Source organism: Odocoileus virginianus, chromosome 15, assembly GCF_023699985.2.
Source record: "Odocoileus virginianus isolate 20LAN1187 ecotype Illinois chromosome 15, Ovbor_1.2, whole genome shotgun sequence".
Classification (NCBI taxonomy): Eukaryota; Metazoa; Chordata; class Mammalia; order Artiodactyla; family Cervidae; genus Odocoileus; species Odocoileus virginianus.
The window spans coordinates 34,232,080-34,247,499 of record NC_069688.1 but is presented as its reverse complement, the minus strand read 5'-3'; the positions used below and the strand labels follow the sequence as shown (position 1 = coordinate 34,247,499).

Here is a 15,420-nt window from a genome sequence, read left to right as displayed (position 1 = left end):
CGTGAACCGTGAACTTCCAGATATTCAAGCTAGATTTAGAAAAGACAGAGGAACCAGAGATCAAATTGCCAACATCTGCTGGATCTTTGAAAAAGCAAGAGTTCCAGAAAAACATCTACTTCTGCTTTACTTACCAGGCCAAAGCTTTTAACTGTGTGGATCACAACAAACTGGGGGAAATTCTTAAAGAGATGGAAATACCAGATCACCTGAGCTGTCCCCTGAGAAATCTGTATGCAAGTCAAGAAGCAACAGTTAGAACTGGACATGGAACAACAGACTGGTTCCAAATTAGGAAAGAAGTATGTCAAGGCTGTATACTGTCACCCTGCTTATTTCGGTTATATGAAGAGTACATCATGAGAAATGCTGGACTAGATGAAGCACAAGCTGGGATCAAGATTGCCGGGAGAAATATCAATAACCTCAGATATGCAGATGACACCACCCTTGTGGCAGAAAGTGAAGAACTAAAGAGCCTCTTGATGAAAGAGGAGACTGAAAAAGTTGGCTTAAAGTTCAACATTCAGAAAACAAAGATCATGGCATCCAATCCCATCACTTCATGGCAAATAGATGGGAAAACAGAGGAAACAGTGACAGACTTTATTTTCTTGGGCTCCAAAATCACTGCAGATGGTGACTGCAGCCATAAAATTAAAAGATGCTTGCTCCTTGGAAGAAAAGCTATGATCAACCTAGACAGCATATTAAAAAGCAGAGACATCACTTTGCCAACAAAGGTCAGTCTAGTCAAAGCTATGGTTTTTCCAGTAGTCACATTTGGATGTGAGAGTTGGATTACAAAGAAAGCTGAGCATTGAAGAATTGATGCTTTTGAACTGTGGTGTTGGAGAAGACTCTTGAGAGTCCCTTGGACTGCAAGGAGATCCAACCAGTCAATCCTAAAGGAAATCAGTCCTGAATATTCATTGGAAGGACTGATGCTGAAGCTAAAACTTCAATACTTTGGCCATCTGATGCGAAGAACTGACTCACTAGAAAAGACCCTGATGCTGAGAAAGATTGAAGGCGGGAGAAGGGGACAAGAGAGGATAAGATGGTTGGATGGCATCATCGACTCAATGGACATGAGTTTGAATAAGCTCCCGGAGTCAGTGATGGACCAGGAAGCCAGGCATGCTGCAGTCCATGGGGCCACAAAGAGTTGGACATGACTGAGTGACTGAACTGAACTGATACCAATGGATAGATTATTCAGGAAGAAATAATAGGGAAACACAAGCTTTAAAAGACACATTAGACCAGACACACTTAACTGATGTTTAAAGGACATTCCATCTGAAAGCAGCAAAATACACTTTCTTCTCAAGGGCACATGGAACATTCTCCAGGACAGATCCCACCTTGGGTCACAAATCAATCCTCAGTAAATTTAAGAAAATTGAAATCATATTGGGAATCTTTTTTGACCACCCTGCTATGAGATTAGAAACCAATTACAGGGAAAAACAACCATAAAAAAACACAAACACATGGAGGTTAAATGATATGCTACTAAATCCACTCCAGGATTCTTGTCTGGAGAATCCCACGGACAGAAGAGCCTGGCAGGCTACAGTCCACGGGGTCGCAAAGAGTCAGACACGACTAAGCGACTAACACACACACACACAACCCAGAGATCACTGAAGAAATCAAGAGGAAATGTAAAAAAGCCTGGAAACAAATGACCAAAAAAACACAACAAGCCAAAACCTATGGGATGCAGCTAAAGCAGTTCCAAAAAGAAAGTTTATGCAATAGCAATACAATTCAACCTCAAGAAACAAGAAAAGTCTCAAATAAACAATCTAACCTTACACCTAAAGCAACTACAGAAAGAACAAATAAAACTTAAAGCTAGAAGAATGAGAGAAACCATAAAGATCAGAGCAGAAATAAATGAAATAGAAACAAAGAAGACAATAGCAAAGATCAGTGAAACTAAAAGCTGGCTCTTTGAGAAGATGACCAAAACTGATAAACCTTTAGTCAGACTCATCCAGAAAAAAAGGGAGATGATTCAAATCAGTAAAATTAGAAGTGAAAAAGGAAAAGTTACGACTGAAATACAAAGAATCATAAGAGACTAATACATGTGAACAACCTGGAAAATATGGACAAATTCTTAGAAAGGTACAATCTTCCAAGACTGAACCAGGAAGAAATATAAAATCTGAGCAGATCAATCACAAGTAATAAAACTAAAACTGCGATTAAAATCTTCCAACAAACAAATGTCCAGGACCAGAAGACTTCACAGGCAAAGTCTATCAAATATTTAGAGAAGAGCTAACACCCATTTTTCTCAAACTCTTCCAAAAAACTGCAGAGGGGGAGGAACATTCCCAAGTTCATTCTAGGAGGCCACCATCACCCTGATACCAAAACCAGACAAAGACATCACAAAAAAAGAAAATTATAGGCCAATGTTACTGATAAACATAGACACAAAAATCCTCAACAAAATACTAGAAAACAGAATCCAACAACACATTAAAAGGATCATACACCATGATCAAGTGGAATTTACCCCAGGGATGAGAGGATTCTTCAATATATACAAATCAATCAATGTGATTCACCATATTAACAAACTGAAGAACAAAATCCATATGTTCATTTCAGCTGATGCATAAAAAGCTTTCAACGAAATTCAACACCTATTTAATGATAAAAAAAATCTCTCCACAAGATAGGCATAGAGAGAACTTACCTCAACATAAATAACGGCCATATATTATATTACAAACCCAGAGCAAACATCATCCTCAATGGTGAAAAACAAAGCATTTCCTCTAAGAGCAGGAACAAGACAAGGGTGCCCACTCTCACCACTACTATTCAACATAGTTTTGGAAGTTTTGGCCACAGCAATCAGGGCAGAAAAAGAAGTAAAAGGAATCCAGATAGGAAAAGAAGAAGTGAAACTCTCGCTGTTTGCAGATGACATGATCCTCTACATAGAAAACCCTAAAGACTCTACCAGAAAATTACTAGAGCTAATCAACGAATACAGTCAAGTTGCAGGATATAAAATTAACACACAGAAATCTCTTGCATTCCTATACACTAACAATGAGAAAACAGAAAGAGAAATTAAGGAAACAATACCATTCACCATTGCAACAAAAAGAATAAAATACTTAGGAGTATATCTACCTAAAGAAACAAAAGACCTATACATAGAAAACTATAAAACACTGATGAAAGAAATCAAAGAGGACACAAGCAGATGGAGAAATATACCGTGTTCATGGATTGGAAGAATCAATATTGTCAAAATGGCTATACTACCCAAAGTAATCTATAGATTCAATGCAATCCCTATCAAACTACCAACAGTATTTTTCACAGAACTAGATCAAATAATTTCACAATTTGTATGGAAATACCAAAAACCTCGAATAGCCAAAGTAATCCTGAGAAAGAAGAATGGAACTGGAGGAATCAATCTGCCTGACTTCAGACTCTACTACAAAGCCACAGTCATCAAGACAGTATGGTACTGGCACAAAGACAGAAATATAGATCAATGGAACAGAATAGAAAGCCCAGAGATAAGTCCACGAACCTATGGTCACCTTATCTTCGACAAAGGAGGCAAGGATATACAATGGAAAAAAGATAACCTCTTTAACAAGTGGTGCTGGGAAAACTGGTCAACCACCTGTAAAAGAATGAAACTAGAACACTTTCTAACACCATACACAAAAATAAACTCAAAATGGATTAAAGATCTAAATGTAAGACCAGAAACTATAAGACTCCTAGAGGAGAACATAGGCAAAACACTCTCCGACATAAATCACAGCAGGATCCTCTATGACCCACATCCCAGAATTTCAGAAATAAAAGCAAAAATAAACAAATGGGACCTAATGAAACTTAAAAGCTCTTGCACAACAAAGGAAACTATAAGCAAGGTGAAAAGACAGCCCTCAGATTGGGAGAAAATAATAGCAAATGAAGCAACAGACAAAGGATTAATCTCAAAAATATACAAGCAACTCCTCCAGCTCAACTCCAGAAAAATAAATGACCCAATCAAAAAGTGGGCCAAAGAACTCAACAGACATTTCTCCAAGGAAGACATACAGATGGCTAACAAACACATGAAAAGATGCTCAACATCACTCATTATCAGAGAAATGCAAATCAAAACCACAATGAGGTACCATTACACGCCAGTCAGGATGGCTGCTATCCAAAAGTCTACAAGCAATAAATGCTGGAGAGGGTGTGGAGAAAAGGGAACCCTCTTACACTCTTGGTGGGAATGCAAATTAGTACAGCCACTATGGAAAACAGTGTGGAGATTTCTTAAAAAGCTGGAAATAGAACTGCCATATGACCCAGCAATCCCACTTCTGGGCATACACACCAAGGAAACCAGATCTGAAAGAAACACGTGCTCCCCAATGTTCATCGCAGCACTGTTTATAATAGCCAGGACATGGAAGCAACCCAGATGCCCATCAGCAGACGAATGGATGAGGAAGCTGTGGTACATATACACCATGGAATACTACTCAGCCATTAAAAAGAATTCATTTGAATCAGTTCTAATGAGATGGATGAAACTGGAGCCCATTATACAGAGCGAAGTAAGCCAGAAAGATAAAGACCATTACAATATACTAACACATATATATGGACTTTAGAAAGATGGTAACGATAACCCTGTATGCAAAACAGAAAAAGAGACTCAGATGTATGGAATAGACTTGTGGACTCTGGGAGAAGGAGAGGGTGGGATGTTCCAGGAGAACAGCATTGAAACATGTATATTATCTAGGGTGAAACGGATAACCAGCTCAGGTTGGGTACATGAGACAAGTGCTCGGGCCTGGTGCACTGGGAAGACCCAGAGGGATCGGGTGGAGAGGGAGGTGGGAGGGGGGACTGGGATGGGGAATACATGTAAATCCATGGCTAATTCATTTCAATGTATAACAAAAACTACTGTAATGATGTAAAGTAATTAGCCTCCAACTAATAAAAATTAAAAAAAAAAAAAATCTCTCCACAAGATAGGCATAGAGAGAACTTACCTCAACATAAATAACGGCCATATATTATATTACAAACCCAGAGCAAACATCATCCTCAATGGTGAAAAACAAAGCATTTCCTCTAAGAGCAGGAACAAGACAAGGGTGCCACACTCGCTACTATTCAAGATAGTTTTGGAAGTCTTAACCACGGCAATCAAAGAAGAAAAAGAAATCAAAGGAATCCAAATTGGAAAAGAAGTAAAACTGTCACTGCTTGCAGATGACATGATAGTATACATGGAAAATCCTAAAAATGCTACCACAAAACTACTACAGCTAATAAATGAATTCAGTAAAGTTGCAGGATACAAAATTAATAAGCAGAAATCTCTTGCACTCCTATACACTAACAATGTAAGACTGGAAACAGAAATTAAGGAAACAATTCCATTTATCACTGCAACAGAAAGAACAAAATACCTAAGAATAAACCTATTTAAAGAGGCAAAATATCTCTATGCAGAAAACTATTAAAATACTTAGGAAAGACTGTGTCAAAGATGACACAGACAAAGATATACCATTTTCTTGGACTGGAAGAACCCATATTCTGAAAACAATTATACTACCCAAAGCAATCTATAGGTTCAATGCAATCCCTATCAAACCACCAATGGTATTTTCCACAGAACTGGAACAAAAAATTTTACTATTTTTATGGAAACACAAAAGACTCCAAACAGCAAAATCATCTTGAGAAAGAAATGGAGCTGGAGGGATCAGGCTCTCTATACTACAAAACTACAGTCATCATGACAGCATGGTACTGACACAAAAAAAGAGAAAGATCAGTGGACCAGGATAGGAAGCTCAGCCATAAACCCGAATACCTATAGTCACTTAATCTATAACAAAGGAGGTAAGAACAGAAGACTGAAGAAAAGAAAATCTCAATAAGTGGGGGTTGGAAAACTGGACAGCTACATGTAAAAGAATGAAATGAGAACTTCCTAACATCCTACACAAAAATAAACTTATAATAGATTAAACATCTAAATGTAAAGCCAGACATTATAAAAGTCTTTAAGGATGAAATAGACAGAACACTCTTTGACATAAATCACAGCAAGATCTTTTTTTGACCCACCTTCTAGTTATGAAAATAAAAACAAAAATACACAAATGGGACCGAATTAAACTTAAAAGTTTTTGCACTTAAAAGCAAAGGAAACCATAAACAAGACAAAAAGAAACCCCTCAAAACGGGGAAAAAAAATTTGCAAACAAAGGATTAATCTCCAAAATACACAAACAGCTCACGAAGCTCAATACAAAAAAAAAAAAAAACCAAACAACCCAATCAAATGTTTAGAAGATCTGAAGAGAGATTTCACCAAAGACACACAGATGGCCAGCAAACACATGAAAAGGTGCTTAATATCACTAATCATTGGTGAAATGCAAATCAAAAATATAATGAGGTTATCACCTCACTACAATCAGAATGGCCATAATCAAAAACTCCATGAACAATGAATGCCATTGAGGGTGTGGAGAAAAGTGAACCTTCTTACACTGTTGGTGACAATGTAAACTGATACAGCCACTATGGAGAACAATATGCAGGTTCCTTAAAAGACTAAAAAGAGAACTATCACATAACCCAGCAATCCCACTACTGGGCATATCATACCCAGAGAAAACCATAATTCAAAAAGACATTTAAAAAGAAGGCACATAAACCCCAAAGTTCACTGCAGCACTGTTTCCAACAGCCAGGACAGAAGCAGCATAGATGTCCACTGACGGATGGATAAAGACGCTGTGGCAGATAGATACAATGAAATGTTACTCAGCCGTAAAAAAGAATGGATGGGAGTCAGCTGAACTGAGGTGGGTGAACCTAAAGCCTGTTACACAGAATGCTCTACGTTACAATAAGTAAAACAAACAGCTACTGGAAAAATTGCTGTGTAACACAGAAGTTCAGCCTGACGCTCTGTGACAACCTGGGCGGTCAGGTGGCTGGGGGCGGGCGGGTGCTGGGAGGGAGGGTCAAGAGGGAGCGGACATGCGTGCACTTGTGGCTGACTCACAGTGCTGTATGGCAAAAACCAACATAACACGTAAAGCAATTATCCTCCAAGTAAAACTAATTTTTTAAAAATTATTTGGAAAAAAAAGATACAAGCACCCCACTGTCCACTGCAGCATTATTTACAACAGTCAGGACACAGAAGCAACCTAAATATCCATCAACAGAGGAATGGATAAAGAAGATGTGGTACATAAATGCAATGGAAGTTATTCAGTGATAAAAAGAAATGAAATTGGGACATTTGTAAAGAAGTAGATGAACCGAGAGACTATCATACAAGCGGAGTCAAAAAGAAAAAAAAAACAAATATTATATATTAACACATATATGTGGAACCTAGAAAAGCAGTATAGATGATCTTAGGTGCAAAGCAGAAACAGAAACACAGATGTAGAGAAAAAACTTATTAATACAAAGAAGAAGGGGGGATGGGATGAATTGGGGGATCGGGATTGACGTATATACACTTGTGCTTTGTGTTTAGTCCCTCAGTTATGTCCAACTCTTCACAATCCCATGGGCTACAGCCCACCAGGTTCCTCTGCACCAAGGAATCTTCCAGGCAAGAATACTGGAGTGGCATGCCATTTCCTATTCCAGGGGATCTTCCCAACCCAGAGATCGAGGTGGGAATCTTAACCACTAGCACCACCTGAGAAGCCCATATATACACTAGTATATATAAAATTGAGAAGGCAATGGCACCCCACTCCAGTACTCCTGTCTGGAAAATCCCATGGACGGAGGAGCCTGGTAAGCTGCAGTCCATGTGGTCGTACAGGGTTGGACACGACTGAAGTGACTTAGCAGCAGTAGCATATATAAAATAGACAGCCAATGAGAATCCACTGAATAGCACAGGGAGCTCTGCTAGGGCTCCATGATGACCTACATGGAAAAGAAATCTAAAAAAGAGGGGACACATGTATGTATACATATGGCTGATTCTATGCAATATAGGAGAAACTGACACAGTGGTGTAAAGCAACTATACTCCAAAAAAAAAAAAATCCACTGCAGCACTACTGACAACAGCCAAGACAGAAAAGCAACCTTTTAAAAAGGCAATGGATTTCAACAAGCTCTCTGACCTTAAGAGCAAGAAACTATGCCCAGGATGTCTGCAGGGTCATCCAAGTCTTGAAAGCAACCTGAGATGAAAAAGTCAGATGGACTTAGGTTTGCCTACATGAGGCAGGTAAGTTCACTTAGGGATACCATTAGTACTGAAAGATGAACTCTGCAGGTCGGTAGGTGCCCAACATGCTACTGGAGATCAGTGGAGAAATAACTCCAGAAAGAATAAAGAGACAGAGCCAAAGCAAAATCAACACCCAGTTGCGGATGTGACTGGTGATGGAAGCAAAGTCCGATGCTATAAAGACCAATATCGCATAGGAACCTGGAATGTTAGGTCCATGAATCAAGGCAAATTGGAAGTGGTCAAACAGGAGATGGCAAGAGTGAACATTGACATTTTAGGAATCAGTGAACTAAAATGGGCTGGAATGGGTGAATTTAACTCAGATGACCATTATATCTACTACTGTGAGCAAGAACCCCTTAGAAGAAATGGAGTAGGCATCACAGTCAAAAGGAGAGTCCAAAATGCAGTACTTGGATGCAACCTCAAAAACAACAGAATGATCTCTGTTCATTTCCAAGGCAACCATTCAATATCACAGTAATCCAAGTCTACGCCCCAACCAGTAATGCTGAAGAAGCTGAAGTTGAATGGTTCTATGAAGACCTACAAGACCTTTTAGAACTAACACCCAAAAAAGATGTTCTTTTCATTATAGGGGACATGAATGCAAAAGTAGGAAGTCAAGAGATATCTGGAGTAACAGGCAAATTTGGCCTTGAAGTACAAAATGAAGCAGGGCAAAGGTTAACAGAGTTTTGCCAAGAGAATGCACTGGTCATAGCAAGCACCCTCTTCCAACAACACAAGAGAAGACTCTACACATAGACATCACCAGATGGTGGATACCAAAAACAAGATTGATTATATTCTTTGCAGCCAAAGATGGAGAAGCTCTATACAGTCAGCAAAAACAAGACCAGGAGCTGACTGTGGATCAGATTATGAACTCCTTATTGCCAAATTCAGACTTAAATTGAAGAAAGTAGGGAAAACCACTAGACCATTTAGATACGACCTACATCAAATCCCTTACCATTATACAGTGGAAGTGACAAATAGATTCAAGGGATTAGATCTGATAGAGTGCATGAAGAACTATGGATGGAGGTTCATAACACTGTACAGGAGGCAGGGATCAAGACCATCTCCAAGAAAAAGAAATGCAAAAAGGCAAAATGGTTGTCTGACAAGGTCTTACAAATAGCTGAGAAAAGAAGAGAAGCTAAAGGCAAAGGAAAAAAGGAAAAATATACCCATATGAATGCAGAGTTCCAAAGAAGAGCAAAAAGAAAGAAGAAAGCCTCCCTCAGTGATCAGTGCAAGGAAATAGAGGAAAACAACAGAATGTGAAAAACTGGAGATCTCTTCAAGAAAATTAGAGATGCCAAGGGAACATTTCATGGAAAGATGAGCACAATAAAGAACAGAAATGGTATGGACCTAACAGAAACAGAAGATATTAAGAGGAGGAGGAAAGAATACAAAGAAGAAAGATACAAAAAAAGATCTTCACAACCCAGATAAACACAATGGTGTGATCACTCACCTAGAGCCAGACATCCTGGAATGCGAAGTCAAGTGGGCCTTAGGAAGCATCACTACAAACAAAGCTAGTGGAGGTGACAGAATCCCAGTTGTGCTATTTCAAATTCCAAAAGATGATGTTGTGAAAGTGCTGCACTCAATATGCCAGCAAATGCGAAAAACTCAGCAGTGGCCACAGGACTGGAAAAGGTCAGTTTTCATTTCAATGCAAAGAAAGTTCAAACGACCACACAATTGCACTCATCTCATACGCTAGCAAAGTAATGCTCAAAATTCTACAAGCCAGGCTTCAACAGTACACGAACCAAGTACTTCCAGATGTTCAAGCTGGATTTAGAAAAAGCAAAGGAACCAGAGACGAAATTGCCAACATACACTGGATCATCAGAAAAGCAAGAGAGTTCCAAAAAAAGATCTGCTTTATTGACTATGTCAAAAGCCTTTGACTGTGTGGATCACAACAAACTGTGGGAAATTCTTAAAGAGATGAGAATACCAGATCACCTGATCTGTCTCCTGAGAAATCTGTATGCAGGTCAAGAAGCAATATGTAAAAACATGGAACAACAGACTAGTTCCAAATTGGAAAAGGAGAAAATCAAGGCTCCATATTGTCACCCTACTTATTTAACTTATATGCAGAGTAAATCACGTGAAATGCTGGGCAGGATGAAGCACAAGCTGGAATCAAGACTGCCAGGAAAAATATCAATAACCTCAGTATGCAGATGACACCACCCTTATGGCAGAAAGTGAAGAAGAACTAAAGAGTCTCTTGATGAAAGTGAAAGAGGAGAGTGAAAAGTTCACTCTCTTCAGAAAGCGAAGATCATGGCATCCAATCCCATCACTTCATGGCAAAGATGGGGAAAGTGGAAACAGTGACAGACTTTATTTTGGGGGGCTCCAAAATGGTGATTGCAGCCATGAAATTAAAAGACGCTTGCTGCTTGGAAGAAAAGCTATGACCAACCTAGACAGCATATTAAAAAGCAGAGACGTTACTTTGCCAACAAAGGTCAGTCTAGTCAAAGCTACGGTTTTCCCAGTAGTCATGTATGAATGCAAGCATTGAATTATAAAGAAAGCTGAGCACTGAAGAATTGATGCTTTTGAACTACGGTGTTGGAGAAGACTCTTTAGAGTCTCTTGGACTGCAAGGAGATCTAACCAGTCCATCCTAAAGAAAATTAACCCTGAATATTCATGGCAAGGACTGATGCTGAAGCTGAAATTGCAATTCTTTGGCCACCTGATGCAAAGAACTGACTCACTAGAAAAGACCCTGATCCTGGGAAAGACTGAAGGCAGGAGGAAAAGGGGATAACAGAGGGTAAAACGGTTGGATGGCATCACCGATTCAATGGACATGGGTCTGGGTGGACTCCAGGAGTTGGTGATGGACAGGGAATCCTGGTGTGCTGCATGCAGTCCATGGGGTCACAAAGAGTCGGACACAACTGAACTGAACTAGTACTCTTCCTGACTCTCCTTAATACACGTAGACCATTCATTGACAGCATAAGATTACATGCCAAGATGAGTAACACAAGTTGTCACCAAAAAAAGTTCAGAGAAAAGAGGAGACTGATGTGGCCCAGAGCAGCACTGCTCAAACATCAAAACGCTATAAATCACCTGCAACAACAGATCAGGAGAAATTCTGAGATACTGTGTTTCTGTCTTTCTAATAACCTACGAGGCAAGGCCAATTCTGCTTGTCTTGCTGGTCCTTGGACCAGACCTGGAGTATCAAAAGTGTAATGCATGTAAGAAAGGTTAAGATTCAAACTGGTTTAGGGTTTTACACGAAAATAGGGTTTTAGATGAAATAGGGTTTTACATGAAAGGTCCAACAGGAAGAATTAGCTTGATCTTACCTAGGAATAAAGAGATCACCTGAGTACAATGACAATTCATTTGTCCATTCTATAAGGATAAACTGAGTACTGACTGCACAACGTACATAAAAAACAGGCCTACGAGTCTATTGGAATGGTCAGTTAACATTACTGAGAGATACCATTTCACACAAGGAGAGCAAGTCATCTAACTGTCCAATAACATGTAGAAGAGGAAAATTTTGTTCTACTCATGCAATGAAATGCTAAGTAGTAATGACAATGAATGAATGAGAGCTCCTCACTCAAGAACAGAACCACCTCAAGATCATGGTGTGAGATACATATATATATGATTCAAGACACAGGTGAACATGCACTATGATTTAACTAACACTTCATTCTTTTTATTAATACAAACAGGCCAAAGTAAACAAATCATTTGGGAATACTCTGTGTGGTACAGCTATAAAGAAAACCAAGAAATCACTGAAACAAAGCTCACAAGAGTGATTACAGGTACAAAAAAGGGATGGGAGAAAAGGACGAAATGGAAAGGACTTCAAAGAGACTAAAAATTCTATTTCTCAGGTTAAAAGGCAGGTAAATGGATATTTATTCTGTGATTACTTAAGTTATGTATTAAAGACATTATTTTACATGTATTATCCTGTTGTTTTACAGTTCTTTGCTAATGTTATCAATGATCTTTTTAAAAACTAAATCAAGGAAACCGGCAATGGCAGATTCTAGTAGCACTGAGTTGAAAAAAGAATGGAAGACCACAAATACAGATGAATTATTTTAACCACCGACATCAAACAAATGAAGTGGGGACTAAGAATGAACACAAGTGAAAGTGAAAGTCACTCAGTCGGGTCCAACTCTTTGCAACCTGATGGACTATGTAGTCCATGGCATTCTCCAGGCCAGAATACTGGAGTGGGCATACTTTCCCTTCTCCAGGCGACCTTCCCAACCCAGGGATCGAACCCAGGTCTTCCACATTGCAGGGGGATTCTTTACCCGCTAAGCCACAAGGGAAGCTCAAAAATACTGGAGTGGGCAGCCTATCCCTTCTCCAGTGGATCTTCCCGACCCAGGAATTGAACCAGGGTCTCTTGCATTGCAGGCAGATTCTTTACCAACTGAGCTATCAGGGAAGCGCAAGAAAGAACGCAAAGTGCTAAGTAAAAAGAGACAGGGTTGGACATTTTAATATGGAAAAGTCTGACAATCACCATGTGTTAAGAGAAGGTAAAATTAAAGATTGATGAAAACTGATGGAAACAAAACTAAAGATTTGAAAAGAAAGACTCAAGAAGAAAAGGAAATCTGCCCCTGGCTATCACCAAGGTGCCAGAAACAAATGTGATTAAACATCAGACTAAGCAAATTAGTCCTGTGTGGCTGGAATGAGTCATTCCTACAAAGCATTGGAATAGTGGCAAGTTAACCTGAACACAAAAGCCAAGGACATCTTGATCAGCCTTGAACTCACTACAAAGGCACTAAAAACATTGCAAGAGGGTAGTTAACCACATCTGAACTTTCACATTAAAGTGCATGTTTAATAAAAGTATGAAGGATGGACTGAAGCAGGCTAAGAGAAAAATTCAAGATGCTATGAAAACAATCTATAGAAAAAGATATCAGAACAGGAAATGGAAGTACTACAAAAAGAAACTAAAATACTTCATTCATCAATTTATCCTATCTATCTCAACTAACTGGTTCAGTTTTGGAATGTAACAGATGAAAAGTCATAATACCTGTCCGCCCGTCAGTAGCTTACATTCTACTGGGGGAGAAAAACAAGAAAACAAACAAGACAATAACAAGTAATGGAAAATGCTATGAAGGAAATAAAGGTGAGGTAATGGAGAGCAATGGGAATGAAGCTATTTTTTTACACGGTAGTTAGGCAAGGCCTCTCTTGAGATGCTGACACTTAAGCCAATACCTTAAAGGCTCAAAAAAAGCCACGGAGTAGGAAGAAGTATTTCAGACAGTATTTCAGGCTGAGAAAATAAAACAATGAAAGCTGACTGTGACTGAAGCCTAGAAGAAAGTATGAGGTGAGTCTTAAGAAAGAGACAACAGTAGCAGGGCCTTGAAGACTGAGTAAGAATTCTACTTTTTAAGTGGATATGGATATGGCTGGTGGAATCTAGAAGAAAAGCAAACGAAATCTGATATATTTTGGAGGTAGAACCAACAGAATTTGCTGAGGGGCTGGACGCCAAGGGTAAAATAAGAACAAGCATACATTAATGCTCAGGTTTTGACTTTTCAAACAGGTAGACAGCAGTTCCATTTACTAAGATAGGAGAGAGTGAGGTAAGATCGATGAGTGGGAGAGCACCAGGGCAAGGGTCAAAAATTTTTATTTTGGACACATTACATTTGAAGTTCCTATGAGATATCCTAACAGTGACAGCAAGATGCATAGGAGTGGCATTCAAGAACCAAGTCTGACAAGAAACATAAACCTACGAGGTCTCAAAATACAAATAATATTTAAAGTCTTGAAGAGCCTTAGAGAAAGTCTACTACTATAACTTTTGCAAATGTAACGCAGCAGCTAAAAGTACATGTTAACACCTTTTACCATTTAACTTACCAAGCACAAAAAGATTAATAATATGCCCAATGTCATACAGCTAATTTTAGCCCTGGATTTCAAGCCAAGCCGTCTGACTCCAGAGTTGCGCTTTCATCAACTTTGTCAAGCAGAGACCAGGGGGAAAGACGCCTAAACCCAAATCCCAAGGCACTCCAACATTCACAGAGACGGAAAGAAGTCAACATAAGGTATTTATTCCAATAACGCGGTTTCACGTAACCGCTGAACCACAAGGCTCAAAAGTGGCTACAAACTAATCTCCATTTGGAGAGTTACAGATGTCAGATGCCAGCAGGGAAACAATAAAGTTTACTGTCCCCTTCCAAAAGTCCTATATCCTTCTCGACACCTCCGTCACCTACTTGCCTCCCAGAAAAGTCATTCTCCAAATACCCTCTTCCCAAGCATCTCAAAACAAGCCCCCAGGAATCTGTCACACATACACCCGAGCCTAGGTCCACTTTCTGAGTCCTCAATTCCCTGATGAGACGGCAGAGAAGGTGACCGCGTCTTCCGAACAGAAAGTGAAGATAAAGAAAGAAGGTTTTAGGGGAAAACCTTGGCCCAGCTTCAGCAAGCCCAGAGGGGAGGCTGCCGGAAAGCACGCCTGGCAAGACCGGGCTGGGAACTGAGCTCCCCACGTGGGCAGGGAGAAACGGAACCCCACTCACCAAGCCATCTATCTGCACTTGCTTCACGGCTGAATCTCCGGATCCTCCTTTGCCTTTGCCTTTGCCTGCAGCGCCGGTGGTAGAGCTGGAAGAGGTGGCGGATGAGCCGGTGCCTTCTTTGCGGGACGCCATCTTTCCAGCCGGACAGGAAAAGAGAAACGTGAGTTGCCGGAAGCGGAAGTAAAGTTTCACTTGACGTCAAGCGCAGTCTGGCGTTCGAGGGGCGGAGCTGTTAGGAAAGGCCCGCGGGGGAGGCCCCGCCTCCCTTCTCTTTTCCAGCCTTTCTTCGGCAAGGGAACACCTTGCGCATGTGCATTGTGCTTTAGGGGGGCTTCTTTCGTATAGAAAGCTTTAAGAAAGGCAAAAAGAAATTTTGGGAAGTGTTCCCCCGTTTATGTTTAATCGGTATGGCCTAGGTAGTGAATCATAATTGCTTTATAGCTAGCATTTATGTAGCATGTCATTCGTATAAACTGCTTTCACTTCTAATTT

The 15,420-nt window shown here is 39.9% G+C and overlaps 1 protein-coding gene across 1 annotated transcript in view; it reads right to left on the bottom strand.

Moving 5' to 3' along the window:
- The window catches only part of EIF3H (eukaryotic translation initiation factor 3 subunit H), a 95,638-nt gene extending 80,550 nt beyond the window's left edge, over positions 1-15,088 (bottom strand). The window contains exon 1 of the mRNA XM_020883378.2: positions 14,929-15,088. Within this exon, the coding sequence (XP_020739037.1) occupies positions 14,929-15,060 (132 nt within the window). The 5' untranslated portion in view covers positions 15,061-15,088. The remainder of the gene's footprint in view (positions 1-14,928) is intronic.
- Between the last annotated feature and the right edge of the window lie 332 nt (positions 15,089-15,420).